The sequence below is a fragment of the Sinocyclocheilus anshuiensis genome, unplaced genomic scaffold (assembly GCF_001515605.1).
Source record: "Sinocyclocheilus anshuiensis isolate Anshui unplaced genomic scaffold, SAMN03320099.WGS_v1.1 scaffold733, whole genome shotgun sequence".
Taxonomy (NCBI): domain Eukaryota; kingdom Metazoa; phylum Chordata; class Actinopteri; order Cypriniformes; family Cyprinidae; genus Sinocyclocheilus; species Sinocyclocheilus anshuiensis.
In genome coordinates, this window is record NW_015539923.1 from 92401 (window position 1) to 109873 (window position 17473).

The 17473-nt window shown below is 36.1% G+C and overlaps 1 protein-coding gene across 3 annotated transcripts in view; it reads left to right on the plus strand.

Annotated features, from left to right (window-relative positions):
- Positions 1–17473, plus strand: part of LOC107686540 (C-Jun-amino-terminal kinase-interacting protein 2-like) — a 40311-nt gene that overhangs the window by 12238 nt on the left and 10600 nt on the right. For 2 of the 3 annotated variants that reach the window (XM_016483578.1, XM_016483577.1), the window contains one exon: positions 5825–5930. In XM_016483578.1, the coding sequence (XP_016339064.1) occupies positions 5825–5930 (106 nt within the window). Of the gene's footprint in view, positions 1–5670; positions 5694–5824; positions 5931–17473 lie in introns of those variants that run through there. The other variant, XM_016483579.1, reaches the window with a different exon arrangement.

The window sequence follows — 17473 nt, forward strand, 5'->3', positions numbered from 1 at the left end:
CACACACACACACACTCACACACACACACACACACACACACACACACACACACCTGTTTACAGTACAAACACAAAATGTTACTGTTTGCATTTCTAGTAGAACCCTCTTTCCTTAGCTCAAGTATGCAATCCTCTTTGCCACATGCACTGCAATATGTAATATATTGAAAGTTACATTTTCAAATGAAAATATGCAACATGATCGTTTTATAAAGTATGCGTTCATATGTGCTTTATTTTCACTGGAGGAAACAGCTGTGGTGTGATGAGGGGTGAACGCAGTGAAAACTTAAGCTACAGTAGATGGGGAACCGATTATTGCTCCCCCATGATATTTTGTAAACTGGATTTATGACAAAGAACTACACAGATGCAGATATTATAACAATCTATCGATAAACGCACACCTTGTCCTCTGTTTCTCGCTCTGCGTCGCCGCGGTCTGCGGATTGAAAAAGAACACGCTGAAAGATGGCGAGGAGCCGATTGAAGTCTGCCGCCGTTTTCTTAAGAAATTTAAAGGGGACTGAGGCGATCACGAATTCGTGTACAGTTTATGGAGCTAATCACAAAATTTTTATTCTATAGCCCCCCTAAAAATGGCCTAGCGACGCCCATGATGACAGGCCTAACCCAGTACAAGGAAGAAAAACACACTTAGCAAAAAATAGTTTAATTGTCGTTATGGAATTTTTTTACATTTTTTTAATTGTATTTATTTTTTTGTCAATATCACACAGCCATGGTAAGAACAAGAATGCATGTTTGAAAGAAAAGTTAAGTTTGTAGTCTATAGTGTGTTATGGTTAATTATTATTTGCAGAAATCAAACATAATAAAAAAAATCACTGTCTGACTATTAGTATTGTTATTTTATTCATGTTAATCTGACTTTCTTTCTAATCTGACTCTTTGTTGCATTTGGAATGTATTGAAGTATCAGTGCATGCAACAGTCCAGAAGTCACCATTGTCTGAAAACAAACCAGCTTGGTGAATAGATGCATGATTCAGCACATTAAGCCCATCTCTGGTGGGATGTGGTTGTCATGGTGACAGCTGCAGAGGTGACCTCACCCTACTTAACCTGCCGTGTGTCTCAGTGGTGTTCTGTTAATGGTGTGACATCACCCCTTGTGCAGCGCAGCTACTATGGCAACAGCCAGTGATTGGCAGCGTGTGTGCGTCCCCCAGGGCCTGAAACATGCCCCACCTTTTGTAATTAGGATTAACGGGTTTGGAGCGGCCAACTGCAGAGTAAAATTGGGTCTTTGGGAAACAATCAAACATGAGGAGCCATCAAGATGGTCATCAGTAAGGAATCCTAATAAATAATCTCTTCATGTACAAGATTGATAAGGCTGTTCATGGAGAGGTTAGAAGTTCATTGAGAAAACGGGTGTTTTATCTTTGATTAATTATGTGAATAACATCCCATCTGGAGATGGGACATACTAAATCTTTTTGTCGCTGTGATTTACAGTTAATGATCTCGCCCATTCCCTCATACCATTTTAATTGATTTAACAATAAATAACCATTCCTTATCATCACAGAACACATGCTGTGTTTGCACGTGCAAAACCTGTCACTACAATGCTGAAATGTCGCCAAGAGTTTAAGGGATTTTTTTCACATTTTTTTTTAGCATATAGAATACTAACACATTATTTTATGTTTTGTGTGTGTGTGTGTGTGTGTACCACTTTTAATGAGGTAAAACTGACTTGAAATACCTTGCCACTTACTGTAGGTTAATATGCAAAGCTAAATGTGTTTGTAGATGCATCCAGTCATTAGCACTGCTGCTAGATCTGGTTTTTGTGAACTCATTCATGATTCATGAATCACTGTGAGTCTGTAACTAATATCACAGAGTGGTTCTGAGTCTAGAGCACAGCTTCTCCCAGGAGCTTCTGTACTGTCTGCTGTCAAGCCACAGTTTAGATCTGAGCATGGACTGTGAATGGAGACAGAAATCTGCTGTAGATCTTTTTTTTTTTTTTTTTATGTGTGAGGCACGATTTGCTTTAGCTAGTCTTAGAAGTGGCATTATACCCTAAACACACACACACACACTGGGGTTGACTTGCTCAGTGGAGCGACGTTCTTCTAAATCCTCTGATATTTCAGTGATTAAACAGAAGCTCATTAAAACGTATCTTCAAAGCACACAATCCACTGTCTGGGCTCTTCTCATGTACAGTGGTGTGAAAAAGTGTTGGCCCCCTTCCTGATTTCTTATTTTTTGCATGTTTGTCACACTTTAATGTTTCAGATCATCAAACAAATTTAAATATTAGTAAAAGATAACACAAGTGAACACAACATGCAGTTTTTAAATGAAGGTTTTTATTATTAAGGGAAAACAAAATCCAAAACTACATGGCCCTGTGTGAAAAAGTGTTTGCCCCCTAAACCTAATAACTGGTTGGGCCACCCTTAGCAGCAACAACTGCAATCAAGCGTTTGCGATAAATCAGGAAGGGGGCCAACACTTTTTCACACCACTGTATGTGGGATTATTTCCACACTCCCGTGTTTCATCTCATGGGAGGGTCATTAGAGGCTCATGTAGAAATATGTTCAGCACTGAAATCCCTGTAAATGGTGCTCTGATCAGGATGGCAGGTTGACAGAGGTTAGAGAAATATTAGCTTTTTCTGGAAGCCTTTCAAAACTCAGTGATTGTTAAGATGAACCATACGAGTTGCTGTATGTGGATCCACTTTGAATTATATTGACTTTATTTATTTGTTTGTTTGTTTATACTGTAACACTACTTCACCCAAAAAGGAAAATTCAGAAAATTCTGTTCTACTGTCGTAGACAGGAGATATTTTTATTTATTTATATTTTTTAAAATGTTTTATGTGTTCTGTAGAAGGAAAAAAAGACAGGATGGTGAATTAAAGGAATAGTACACCCAAAAATGTAAATTTTGTCATCATTTACTCACCCTACTGTTGTTGCAAATCTGTATGATTTTTTTTGGGGTCACACTTTATTTTAAGGTCCAATTCTCGCTATTAACAAACAATTAACTACGACTTTTGCTTCAATAAACTCCTAATTTGCTTCTTATTAATAGTTAGTAAGGTAGTTGTTAAGTTTATGTATTGGGTAGGATTAGGGATGCAGGATATGGTCATGCAGAATATGTGCTTTATAAGTACTAATAACCAGCCAATATGTTAATAATAGGCATGCTAATCAATAAACAGTTAATATGTTAATAATAGCTATGCTAATAAAGAACTAGTTATTAGTGAGAATGGGTCCCTATACTAAAGTGTTACCATTTTTTTTTCTTTTGAACAAAAGAAGATGATATAAATGTTGGTACTCAAAAAGTTGCTGGTGGCCATTGACTTCCATAGTATTTTTTCCCAAGTCATGGAAGTCAATGATTAACAGCAACTGTCTGGTTACAAAAAATCTTCAAATTCAAAAATATGTTATTTTGTGTTTAACAAAAGAAAGATACTCATATTGGTTTAGAACAACTTGAGTATGAGTAAATGATGGTAGATTTTTTTTGTGAACTATCCATTTAACATAGTATATATATATATATATATATATATATATATATATATATATGGAAACAGATTTTTTTTTGTCGTATGCAAACAATCACAAAGCTAGCCCGTCGCACAAAAAAAAAACCACCAAAAAAAAACCACACATATGCAAACTCAGTTCAAATATCATACAGTCAAAAAGCCCAGAGAAATGTGAAAGAACAAGTACTACTACCTTTTGAACAGCCACTTAACCATTTCAGAGCTGACTGGAGCCCAGTACATTTGACACTGATACTTGGTGGTGTTCACTTCTCCAAAAGCCACTTCACTGCCAAACTGAGCTTTTCTGAATGAGCCTAGCAGGTTCCTCCTCAAGTATGTTAATACTATTTTATTATTTTTGCTTGTTTTTTTTCAAAAGAGGGCTGAGCGAATGCCATTACTGACGTCATTAGTAGGACTTCTGAAATGGAGGCATTACAAAAAGTTTATGGAGCTTGCAAGGCTTCATATGTTAAATGCAGACCAATTCACGGTTTAGCATTTGTTTTGGAAGTATACTTTACTGATGAAATGATTTGTGGTTTTTAGAAGATGACTGGTAATATTTTTGTCAGCATAGTTAGTCATGAGTTCAGCAGTTTTGACCTGTGACACAAAAACCAGGAATAGCTTGAACATTCATAGAACACAACGAGTCATTTTTGATGAATGTGATTCACTTAAATGCGCCTTGTGAGTAAAAAGGATATGAGTGCCAGCAGAGAAATGATCACATTAAAAGACCAAAACAACACAAATGAGCAAATACTGCATTCAGGAAGTATTTCATCACATTATAAATCATGTTTGCCCACATGAAGCTGTTTTTGTGATGTGCATAGATGATATTGGTTTACAAACAGGCGTATACATAGGGGATCAGAAACCACAAAATAAATAAAAAATCTGGAGTGAACTGCTTCTCTTTTAAATGACAAAGTTGAATCCATTTTACTTTGTTTTTATTATATTATTCTATTTAAATGTTCTATTTCTTCATAAATTACATAAATACATGCATTTAACTATTTGAGTATTAAATTATTGTTTCTAACCATGTTTGACACTTTTTTTGTATTTTATTTTTGATTTTATTTATATTTATTAGTTAATGGATTGATTAATTATTTACTTAATAAAATATTATTTATTTATTGCTCTCAGGTTCATGGATGGACTGACAACAATTTCTAAATATTATTTATAAGAGGACCAGAGCGATTTACAGTCAGTGGAACATTTTGGACTGCTCAACTTCAGCGTCCTACATAATTTATAGAATTTAACTGACATGTGGTCAGAGATATATTGCAACAACTTTTAAAGTGCTTAACCTTTTGGATTTTAGTGCCGATATTAACCTGCGTGTTTCATCCTATGTCATTTTTTGTAGCAATATTAGTAGATTAATAACTGTACGACTTATTACGGTAAAATTTGATTAAAGCATTACACAGGGCCTTTTGCTTCTGAATCCAGATCTATATTAAAAATATCAATATTTTCAGACAAGCGCACCCAGCAAACAAGTCTCTCTCCTCCTCCCTCTTTCTCTTGTTCTGTCGTGGATCCTCCATACACTACAGATTTGTGTGATTGTGGCGCTCTGACTGTGAAAAGCTGCATTGCAGCACTGCTGTTAGCCGAGTGGAGCTCAGCTGAGATGAAATCGCCCTGCGTTAGCGGCTAGCATACAGCAGAGTCCGGGTTAATGCATTTTGCTGAGCCAAAGTAGAGCCAAATAAAGCAAAACAGAGGCTGGCCTTATTTAGCAGCATGCTAACCCACTTATCAATAATGAACGGGGATGGTGGAGGAGAGAAATGATGTTGCTTAAAGGTGTGGTGGCCATGTCTTAGCTGGTACTGTGCTTCTGTGTATGTGTTTGTGTGAGTGAGTGAGTGTGTGTGTGTGTGTGTGTGTGTGTGTGTGTGCTAATCTGAGTTCACCTTGTGGATTTCTTAGGCTAGTGACCTGTGTGTGTGAAATCAGCTGCTATGTCTTAGCAGCTCATATTTCAGATCAGACTTCCACAGGGACAGACACACACACACACACACACACACACACACACACACACATATTAGCCAGCACATCTCATAGATGCTATGGTTTGTATACAGAGGTGATGATATTTTCTAACCCTCACACAACCCTGCTGATTTCAGTACATTTAAAGAAAATCATGATTTTATTTATGAGTATTTCAAATAATGGGAGAACTTTTGTATTCATTATTTGTGTTTCTGTTTGCAGGCCGGCTCATGACATCAGTCTGGAGGAGTTTGATGATGAAGATTTGTCTGAAATCACAGATGATTGTGGCATAGGCCTCAACTATGACTCTGACCCTTACGAAAAGGTATGAACCATTCACAATAGGGTTGTGCCGATAGACGATAGTATCGTGTATCGACCATAGTCAGAGATATTGATGATAGCAGATGTCTTTGTCGATAGTCAAGACGATATTAGGCTCATTCTACTATTAATGTATTAAATTATTATTATTATTAGGCGGCCTATTATAATTCAGCTATTATTATCAAATTGCCCCGCTATTTTACTTCAGCACCACACTTACACACACACACACACACACACACATACACACACAAGCAAATGAGGATTAGAGCCTGTAGCCGGTGAAGGAGTCTCCAACCACAAACACAGACGTACATTGTCTGCTGATATAAGGTATTTCGTTGCACTTTAACAAGTAATCTGAACGGCCTATATATGTGCAATATTTTAACTGAGCCCTCACTAACTGAGTTTAATGCCACAGTTATGTTAGAAAGCATCTCATTCTTGTCTCTGTGGTGGAGCGTCGGACTCGTCATGGGGCATGTGGTCCGGAGCGCTGTATATGACTGATGTATCCGTTCAATTTAACTTTACTCCAAATTTATGAACTTACCTGTTTTAAATACTTTTATATTTAACGTGTTTGTTTATGTCCAATATTTAGTGTTAAACTGTTGGGTCTTTAAAATAAATCTACTTTTGATTTTCACCGTTGACTGATTTTGCAGACCTTTTATACTGATAACTTCCTTGCGCCGATGCGGCAAACTTGTCACAGGACGCGCGGTCCTAATAGCGATGTATGACAGTTGTATCCAAATATATATGAACTTGCTGTTTTAAATATTTTTATATTAAACTAATATTTAATTAATTTATCAGTATGTTTGAAAGTATATTATTTGGATTATTGGTGCTTCTATAAGCTCTTTCTCGCGCACCCGCGCAGTTTAAAACACCAAATAGTTATGAAATAGCCTATGACAAGTACAGAGAGTCTCTCTCTTGCCCTCACCCACCCTTAATAATATCGTGTATCGGCGATCTCACGGGCTGGCGATATGACGATTTGAAAAATGACCATATCGCCCAACACTAATTCACAATGCATTTATTTTATTTTATTTCATTTCATTTCATTTAATTTCATTTAATTTCATTTAATTTCATTTCATTTCATTTCATTTTATTTTATTTTATTCAGTGAGTCTAGTGTACTACAGTCTAGTGTGGGACTTAAAGGAAACTGTAAGCTCTACTGTGCTCAGCAGGATGTTTATTTACTCAGGAAGAGCAGCTAATATACACATATTTACATATGGATGAATATGTGGCTTATCGCACCTTTGGAAATAGTGTCATCACTTCACTTGGCAGTCATGCATGTCAAAGAGCTCATTTGCATTTTAAAAGGCTCTAGGTTTGAAAGCATAAATTCTATCTGTCTGTCATCTTTCCGTCGTTCATCTATTTGTCTATGAAAATTGCATTTTGAATGAATTTCTACTCCCTTACATTCAGATTTTTGATGCAATTCCGCATCCTGTTTGCTATGTCAATTAAAATTCAACTCAAATTCTGGATTTACCTTTAAAAAACTTTCTCAGTTGAATTCTGAATGTTAACATTAAATGGAATGAAAACATGAATTTATATTGAACTATTGTAAAACATCCAAATGTAGAAGTCTTTTCCCTTTGTACTGTGTTAATATGGATGTGGAAATATTTGTATTTGATGCTATGTGTGTGCTGGCTGCACAGAGGGATTGTAAATGTTTTATTGTGGTGGCGGTGTGCCACGTCTGCAGTAGAAGGGCTGGTGACCCAGTGAAGTTTGCTGCTATGCAGACCTCTCTTCTCAGCTTTCTGTACCCCAATCCTATTACAACAAAACCACTTCTGCTCCTAATTTTTTCTGCCTGTGTTCTCTGCAAAATGTTCAAACAAGCATGTATCGCTTCGATTATAACGCCTTACATGCCTTTGGTGTGTCAAATTGATTTAAATGCAGTGATTCGGTCCACAATCGCAGTCTGTGGGCATCATAGCATGCAGTGACCTCACATTGTTCAGTATGTAGGCAGATTGATTAGTTGGTTCTGGATGGTGATTGGACGGTCCATAGGCTGGTCATTTATTGATTGGTTGGTTGATCTCAAAGTGGGCGACAGAGTCCATGCAGTGTGTTTGGCTAGTTTTTCTTTTTTTGCGACAGTTAGCGGCTCTATTTCAGCACACACAAACGCCTGTCCCACAGGATTATGTCACGTGGAAGCAACACTGCATCGTGTTTGAAGGGCCTGTCCCTTGTCTATGCAACTAGAGTCTACAAAATCACAGAAGACATCCTCTGTGCCTCCAATGAACATAAGAAGCCTTCAAGGTTTATACAAACAATAACTGTTGGTTTGGAAATATTTTTTCGGTGTCGTATTAACTTCATATTAGTATCTGAGGTGTTATCATTAATGATAAACATTTTTTGTGAAGGTGATTTATATATTCCTGTGAAAAAAATGACATTTCTGATTTTGTTTTTCATTTGAACAGGTCAAGAAGGTAGTTATATTGTAGCCTTTTTTGGTGACCGTATGCAATTGCTAGGGATGTTTGACAGGTTAGCAACAATAACCAAGGAGGAGGAGCTTATCAGAGTATATTTGTGGACTGATTGTAATGGACATTTTCTACCATGTGGCTGTGATGTTGACATTTATACCATTTGACATTGAAAATCGGTTTATTATGGAAGCCCGTTTCTGCCACAGGATAAAAAAAATATAAAGGTAATTGTGACTTTTTATCTCACAATTCTGAAAATTTCCTTTTTTTCTCAGAATTGCAAGATATAAAGTCAGAATTACGAGAAATAAACTCAGAATTGCGAGATATAAACTGGCAGTTCTGAGGAAAAAAGTGTGACATTCAGATTTGTTTATTTTAATTTTTTTTGTAATTCCGAGTTTACATCTTACAAATCTGAGTGTATATCACACAATTCTTTTTTCCAGCATGGAATAAAAAAAAAATAAAAAAATTCTCACAATTGTAAGTTTATATCTCAAAGTTCAGACTTTTCTTCTCAGAGTTATAAATATTTTTGAACGGAAACGTTGTAATTTTCTCCAAACAGTAATTTAATGTTTATAGTCATTTTATTTATCCCATCACAACCACATTTGATTGTTTTTGTGCTAAATGTTGTAATGACACTAATGCTACAATGATAAATTCCCATTTAGCTCACTGAGCTTTCTCCAGCCGCATAACAGATCTTTTCAGAAAGAAACAATATTTGTAAAAATCTAAAAATATGGTGTTCTTCTACCTCTCTGATAACAGATTAAAGTCCTACAATTACAAAGGGAGAGATACTGTATATCACTTCTCCAGTGAAGACCACTCATCTGCTCATCTCTTAAAATCAGTTTCTCCGATTTTTGTTTTATCCATTTTTCCTTTTATGCCTTATGTGAAACATTATTTTTATTTATGTGATTTCTGTTAGAGCTTTCAGAAAGCCCACAATTTAGTACTATGTTACTATGTTATGTGTAATTTTTCTTTTGCAGCTTGAATCAGTTTTTGACATTCCATATCACACATCTCATGACAAAAACACACCTACACATGCTGTGAAATATAGATACATTTTAGCTGTTTGTGGCTGTGCTCATTGTGCCAGTCAGTAACGATTGTGACATTTTGACATTAACGTTTCTAGAATGATTCTTGTACAGATCATTTCCAGCCAACAATTCCATCCTTCCAAACACTCTCTCACTCTCTCTCCAGCTTTCTCACCCTCTCTCTCGCTTCCTTCATGGATTATTCATTCTGTCACACAGAGCTCCGGCTCTCAGAGTACAGTTAACAGATTTGGGTTTCTGGGGTTTTGCATATTACAGTATGCTGTTGATGAACGTTAACTGAGCAGAGTAGCGTGCAGTATTGGAAAAACAACATGAAACGGCATTCACAACTCATTTAACTTGCGTTATTATGACATATTTCTTAATGAAACAGAATATGTGGCTTAAAATCATGTGGGGCACTGCTTCCCTCCTTTGCAGCCTTACCTACATCAGCAGAAAAAGAAAAGAAAAGGAATTTAAGAGTAGGAAGAATGTTTTGATGAAAGCAATTAATTTTATTATTAAAAAAGTGCAAGATATTGGTTTCAAAAGAGCACATTATGAATGTGATTAGGATCTTCATGAATTTGTTAATAATTATTATGATAAAAAAAAATTATATTATTGTCCATTATTTGTTCCCTAGCTGTGCACCTTTCATTAAGATGGCTGAAATATATAAATATATTATTTCCTACCGTCTTTCAGGCCCACCCATTGTGTAGGCTAGAGCTAAAGTGCATGTTTAAGGGTTAAATCTGCAATTATAGTGTTTGAAGACTGTGTGTGTGTGTGCGCGTGTGTGTGAGTGATTAGCTAAGCAGCATGTGCCATCTTAGTGTCTGTCCAAACTGCTCATAATGAGAGATCAAAGACGAGGGTGAGATGTTTTTCTTGTGGAGCAGTGTGTGTGTGTGAATACTCAGTACGTGTGTGTTGTTCTACGTACATTTGTTTGTGCTTATCTTACGCATTTGCTTTCTAGTGCATGTATACAGAGGAAATATTTAGCTGGTAACATTTCATCACATTGCAATCTGCTAAACTGAGTGGTGTACTGTGGCTCAGAACCCCAGAGGAAAGACGTTGAGTTAGGGCTGGGCCATGATTCGATAACGATAATTATCGCGATATAATTTTCCTCGATAAAGCGATATGAAGAGTTCAATAAATGTTCGATATAATGTTTATGCGCCAAAAGCGGAACGAAACAGCGCGACTCATTTGAATCGCGCGCCACACGGACCGTTTATCCTCTTGGATCAAAGTTCAAACTGCCGCGCGGCGAAGGTCACTAGAGCAGATGCGTTTACTTCAGTCACGTGAGCACTAAACAGCGCTGAGAGATCCAGTGTGAAGCGCTTGTATTCAGTGATGAACACAAATAACTCGGTGATTTAAACTAGTTTAAAGTCAAACGGGAGAAACACTGTGTGCAACGAGACAGTCAGAAGGCTTTTCAATCTACAAATCGCCATCATTTACCATGGATTTACTGTAGTAACACTCACTGCACCATGGTATTGTGGCAGAAATGTAGGATATTCACACTGAATTCACACTGAGTAATGGTATATAATTGTAGTATGTATTTGTGATTAAGCTATAGCATGATGTGTGCATTTATACTGAATGTTTTAGACTACTGTTTTTCATACAGATAGGCTACCTAAAAACCATATAGTCAGGGATGGATTTACCTCTTTTCGTGACATAGGCAAAAAAAAATTTGGGCCCCCCTTAATTATTAATATAATAGGCCTAATATTACCACCCAAGCAAACAAAAATATTTCTTAATCAGTGGAAACATTACAGTGTTTTCTATCGCAATAAGCGCCAAGCTCACTGGCCTCCTCTCACTCAAGCCTGCCGGCCTCAGCTCACTCAGCCCACCGGCCGTTCCTCACTAGAGCCACCGGCCTCCGCTCACTCTAGGCCGGGCTAGAGTGAATGGCGGTGGCCTAGAATGAATTGTGTTTCGCTGTGTTTCGTTGTGAAAGCGAAACTACTTTGTTTGGCCTTCCAAAAGAGGACACGACTAGAAATCAGTGGAGTCATTATAATCTGTAATTATGTCCCCACTGGATGCAACAAATGCCTCGTTTATAATGGGTTTTAATGTTTTTGTCTCGTCGCTCCGGCCTGACGGCATCACAGTATGGTAAGGGGCGTAATATTTCCGTCACATGCTTGAGGTATTCGGCCAATCACAATCTCTCAGCAGTGTTCAGCATCTAATAGCATCAGCTACTAACAGCGAATCTTTAAGTTGAACTGCTTCAAGAACCTCGCTACTGAGAAATGTCATGTAGCTTTTCAGCTGCGAAACAATTTTATTGATAAATTCGCGGGGCGGCGTTCACGACAAGTTTCTGTCCACATGTGTGCGCAAGTGCGTGTGTGTGCGTCTGTGAGAGAGTACCGGAGAAAGCGTGATTTCCATACATAAAAAAAGGTGGAAGACATGGAAATAGTTTGTCATTTTTTACCCTATTGTTTGTTATATTTATTTGCTCAATGTCTTGAGCAATGCATAAATCCGGCCCCATTAGATTCTTTTATTGTTGTAGATAGCCCATAGTATAACAAAATATTATATGTTTCATTCCCTTCATTGTGTTTGGGCCCCCCCTGGACGAGCGAGCATAGGCATGTGCCTAGAATGCCTATGCGTAAATCCGGCCCTGCATATAGTTATATTTTTACCATGGTATTGAGGTGCTATGTGTGGTTTTAACTGTGTTTATCATGATTTAAATGTATGTTACTATGGGAGACCGATGCTTAATTTCAAAATAATTAAATAAATAAATAAATATAAACGTGGTCAGAATAAATGTAACCATATAAAACTGAGGTTGCTACAATTTTTAGAGATCTTAACTGATTTTGATAATGAACAAACATTTACCTCTGCATCCTAACTCAATCTACTATCAAATGTGCATTTCTAAGAGACAAAAAGGGATATAATTATTATTAATATTATCAGGCAACCCAAACCTGTTTCTTGATTTGAAACAATATCACTCATTAGAACATGCAGAAACTAAGAAATACATTTTTCTATTTAGATATTTATTTTGTTAAGGAAAAATAATGGTCTGGTTTCCACAACTTTCAATTTGGAGCAAAAATCTGGCTTTAAACTTGAAAGAAATAAAGATTTGACATTTATCTTGATAATTATTGATATCGACTGATATGAAAAAAATGATCATGATAATTTTTTTGGCCATATCGCCCAGCCCTAAGTTGAGTTATTATTGATGTCATCAGCTCAGAGGGTGAAGCAGAAAACAGTGCTATGTGCAGGTGGCCGATTCCTGCTAACACTGTATTGACCTTTATTTCTGCTTTCACAGTATTTTATTACTGGACCTTTGTGTTTTTTAATTGGATTTTTTTTTGTATTTTTTTTTTTTTTATTAAAATAGTTTAGGTTTATATCAAATAAATAATTTTATATAGGGTTGATAAGGGAAAGTCACATGGGGTAGTTGCCTCAAGAGCTATATCTCAGATTTTGAGTAAAAACTGACATACATTCGGACAACAATTTGTATAATTAACTATATAATCAAGGCATATTTTTACTCAACATTTTATATTTTAAAATGTAATTCACTTTTCTACAATTAATAACAATACATTTTTTTAAGAGTATTAAATGGTAGATTTTCAATAGAAATAAAAGGTCAACGTGTGTTCAGTGAACTATATTTTTTCCCCTAGGCAATGACAGTAATAATGTTCATGATTATTTAATTTAATTTAATTTAATTTAATTTTATTGCCAAGACTTTAAGCTGTAGGACTTTAATTTAATTTAAAAAATAAACATAAACTTATAAACATAAACTTACCTTCAGAAATATTTATTGGGGTAAAAAAAAGTAAAATAAGTGTAAAAACAACCCCTGGTCTTCCCTAAAGATTCTTAATAATATATTATGCTTCAAATAAGATGTTTTACTCCTTATTTGAAGTAAACAAGATATGATTACCTGGACAAATTGACTGTTCTTTTCTTCCGAACTATTTTTTTCCCCTTAGGCAATGACAGTAAGAATGTTCATGATTTATTTAATTAAATTGTATTTTTTATCACTTTAAGGTAAAGGACTTTTACAAACAAATAAATAAACAAACTTATAAACATAAACTTACCTTCAGAAATATTTATTGGGGTAAATTTTTTTTAAAATAAGTGTAAAAACTACCCCTGGTCTTTCCTATAAAGTTTCTTAATAATATACTATAATATATAATTTGATTTACATCTTATTTGAAGTAAACGAGATATGATTACCTGGAAAAATTGACTTTTTTTGTAACTATAATAAATCAGGCAACACTGACTGACTCATTCAGAACTGATGAATAGGTTGTCTTATGAATTATTCAAGATCCCTCGATTATGCAGTGCAGTGCTGTAGTTAATGTCTCTGCATTAGTATAGATACTTGTCTGAGACATCAGGTATCACTGCCCCGCCTCCTTCCTGCTTCTACTGCAGTATATAGCTGATCTGTGTGTGTGTGCTGTAGTGTTTGTGTGTATGTGTGCTCTTTAAGCTTCTCTTTTTTCCTTCACCTTCTAACACTGCATCTTTTATTTTTTCCTATTAATCTCTCCCTTGCTCTGCCTATGCGGTCAGCATCGAGAGCACTGCATCCATTCATGACTTCTGTGTGAGTTCGGCGGGCTCAGCAGAACACTTTTTGCTGGTGTAATGCTGACTCCGTTTCTGAGCGGGGATGTAAAAGCAGTGCTGGTCAGGGGTGAGGCCTCGTCCTTGGAAATATCAGAACGATAGAGTTTCAACAGAGCATTTATAAACTAACTCATGCAGTACAGCTAGAACCACGTCAATACAGCATTACAGCATATACATCTCTCTCCTAAGTGTGGTTATGGTCATGGTGTGTTTGACGGCTGCTGGTATTGATTTGGTTAGAGATGGCGTATAGATTCAGGTCCCTGCAGTGCCAGCTGGTTGTGAATCTAATGCAGCGTGAGACTTTTAATGACATCACCCACACACATTTGCCAAGCAACAAACAGAATTTTAACTCTAGTGTGTGCGTTCTTAATTGAGGTGAATATCAGACGTTAGGCTTATGTAAGTGCATTGACTTGTTTTCCTGGAAGGGCGCTGTAACCTGAGGAGCTTTAGCATCGATCACCGTCTGCCCTTCCCAATCATATAAGACATGATCCTCTCAGCTTTTTATTTTTATCAAAAATATGAGTCTCACATTTCTGATTTTTAAATTCTCTTGTATAATTGTCCCATAGACTTCAATTGTGAGCGCATTACTGTAAATACATTTTTATTGTATTTTTACCAACTGAAGGATGTCTAAATTATTTCATAACAACCTCAATTAGTATTTTTTTATATAAAATATTCCTTTATTTTTATTTATTTATTTATTTATTTATTGCCAAACAACATAATTGTCTGGAATTTAGGCAATGACAGTAAGAATGGTGAGCTCAAACAAAAACACATTCATACATACATATATAAATTATTCTAACCATAGGTGCCGATCATTTCTCAGGGGCTCGAGCACCCACGGAAAAACACGAGATAGTCTTTGATCATTTTAACCAATAAGAAATGGATTGCAGCTTGTACGACTTTATTCTCGTTTTCATAGTTCATTTGAGGCAGTTTTTGGCGTTATTTTAATGGCAAATGTCAAGAGTGCATTATTGTAATACGAGAGGGTGCCAGCATGAAACTCTCGGCTTGCAGCAGGCTTGCTCTCCCATATAGAGATCATGGCTCTGCGCTCCCTCAGATATTACGTGTGCGCCCTCAAACTTTGTCCTAGCTGTGTACGCGCGAATATATGCTTATTGTAAACAAGTATTTATTAAATCATTTTATTTAGTGAAGCGCAGCCCTCATAGAAAGAATGTGTATATTATTTGGTTACTAAAAAATGTATTTGCAGTCCATGCGTTTTACTTCGCAAGATACATTTTGTGAAGTGAATTCATCAAACACACCATCGAATGGATTATACTCTAGAAAAAAACTAAAACCCAATATAATTAATTAATGAATAATGAGAATGAAATATTTTAAAATCGGCGCCTATGATTCCAACTAGGGATGCACCGATACCACTTTTTTCAGAACGAGTCTGATACCGATACTTTCATTTTTGGTACTCGCCGATACCGATACCTGTATTTTCACAGCATTTGTAATATTTTTTTAAATATTGGGTACAGAAACAAAATAATAGTAATAATAATAATAATATGAATCATGTTATTTGGCTTCATTTAGCAAACAGATATTACCTTCAGTTATTTCCACACTTAATCATACCTGTTAAAATGTATTGATTATACGAGTGCATGCGTACTATTTTGGTGATGTAATTTGCGTCACGTGCAGTGTACATGGACCCCCGCGTACGAGTAAAAACCGAAATATACTTTGGCCTTAAAGCAAGCTAAACATACGCAGCGCGCACACGTTTGTATTGGTGCAGAATGAGAGAGACACTTATTCAGTGTTTGTTTTTCTGGACACAGCTCTATTCACACGCTGTTTGGTATCGGCTTTTGGTATCGGTGCATCCCTAATTCCAACCATTATAAAGAATGAAATACAGATGCATAAGTGCCAGAAGAGTTTAAAAAATGGACCATCCTACAATAGGTACAGTTCAAAAAGCGTGCAGACTTAGTTTTAATTGCCGTAAAAAGTCGTCTGCCTGAGGGTAAAGAAATAAAAAAAAAATGTCTGGCCAGATGTGTGGAATCTCTAAGAATTGTTAAGCCTTTTTACTGCAAACGTGAGTCATAAATGTCATCAATGGTGGGCAGATCACAGCCTATAATATTTGAGGCAGTCCGCACTACCGTATATTACGAATCTGACTTTTTTGTTGAACTGTGGAGCTGCCAAACCACACTATTATTGAGAAAGTCAGCACACTTTCTATGACAGCTCTATAAAACCTGAACATACCAGCTTTAGATACTCCAAATTTTTTGAGCTGTCTTAAGAAATACAATCTTTGATTAGATTTTTTAATAATGCCTCTTAAGTTATCCTGCCACTTCAATGATGCAGATATTGTGGTTCCCGAGAAACTTAAAACTCTCCACATTTTCAATGACCTGGCCATTAATAGTTAATGGCATAATAGCCTTTTTACCCCGTCGAAAGTCAAACACAATTTCCTTTAAGACATTCAATTTCAAATTGTGGGTACAACTCCATTCAATCAATGTAGATACCTCCTTTCTATAATCGGTTTCATCATTATCTGTTATCAAACCAATTATTGTAGTATCATCTGCAAACTTTAAACATTTTTTAACTGATTCACTGTGTGAAACACAATCATCAGTATATAACAATGGTGACAATACGCAACCTTGTGGAGCTCCAACACTTATTGTTCTAGGGCTCGAAATCCTGTTGTTAATTTTGACTACCTGTGATCTATTCTGTAGAAAATACAAAATCCACAAAGCAAGGGAATGATGAACCCCCAATTGCTCCAATTTAACAAAGAGTTTTACTGGAACAATTGTGTTAAATTCAGATTTATAATCCACAAAAAGAGCCCTGACATAAGTGCCAGAAGTCTCAAGGTGTTGCAGGATTGAGTGAAAACAAAGAGCAACAGCGTCCATTGACTGACCTATTAGTCTTATAAGCAAATTGGTAAGAATCCAGACAGACAGTTGAAATTATATTCTTCAGTACCAATTTTGATTTTCAAAGATTTTCATTACGACCTGTGTTAGGGCCACTGGTCTGTAATCGTCTAAGCAGATAATATGCGGCTTTTTTGGCACAGGAATAATTATAGCTGCTTTAAAACATGCTTTAAACTTTATTCCTTTAAACTCACTGTTAGTTTCAGTATTACAGTCATAAATATATTCTGTATTTGTCATTAAACATATCGGCAAGGT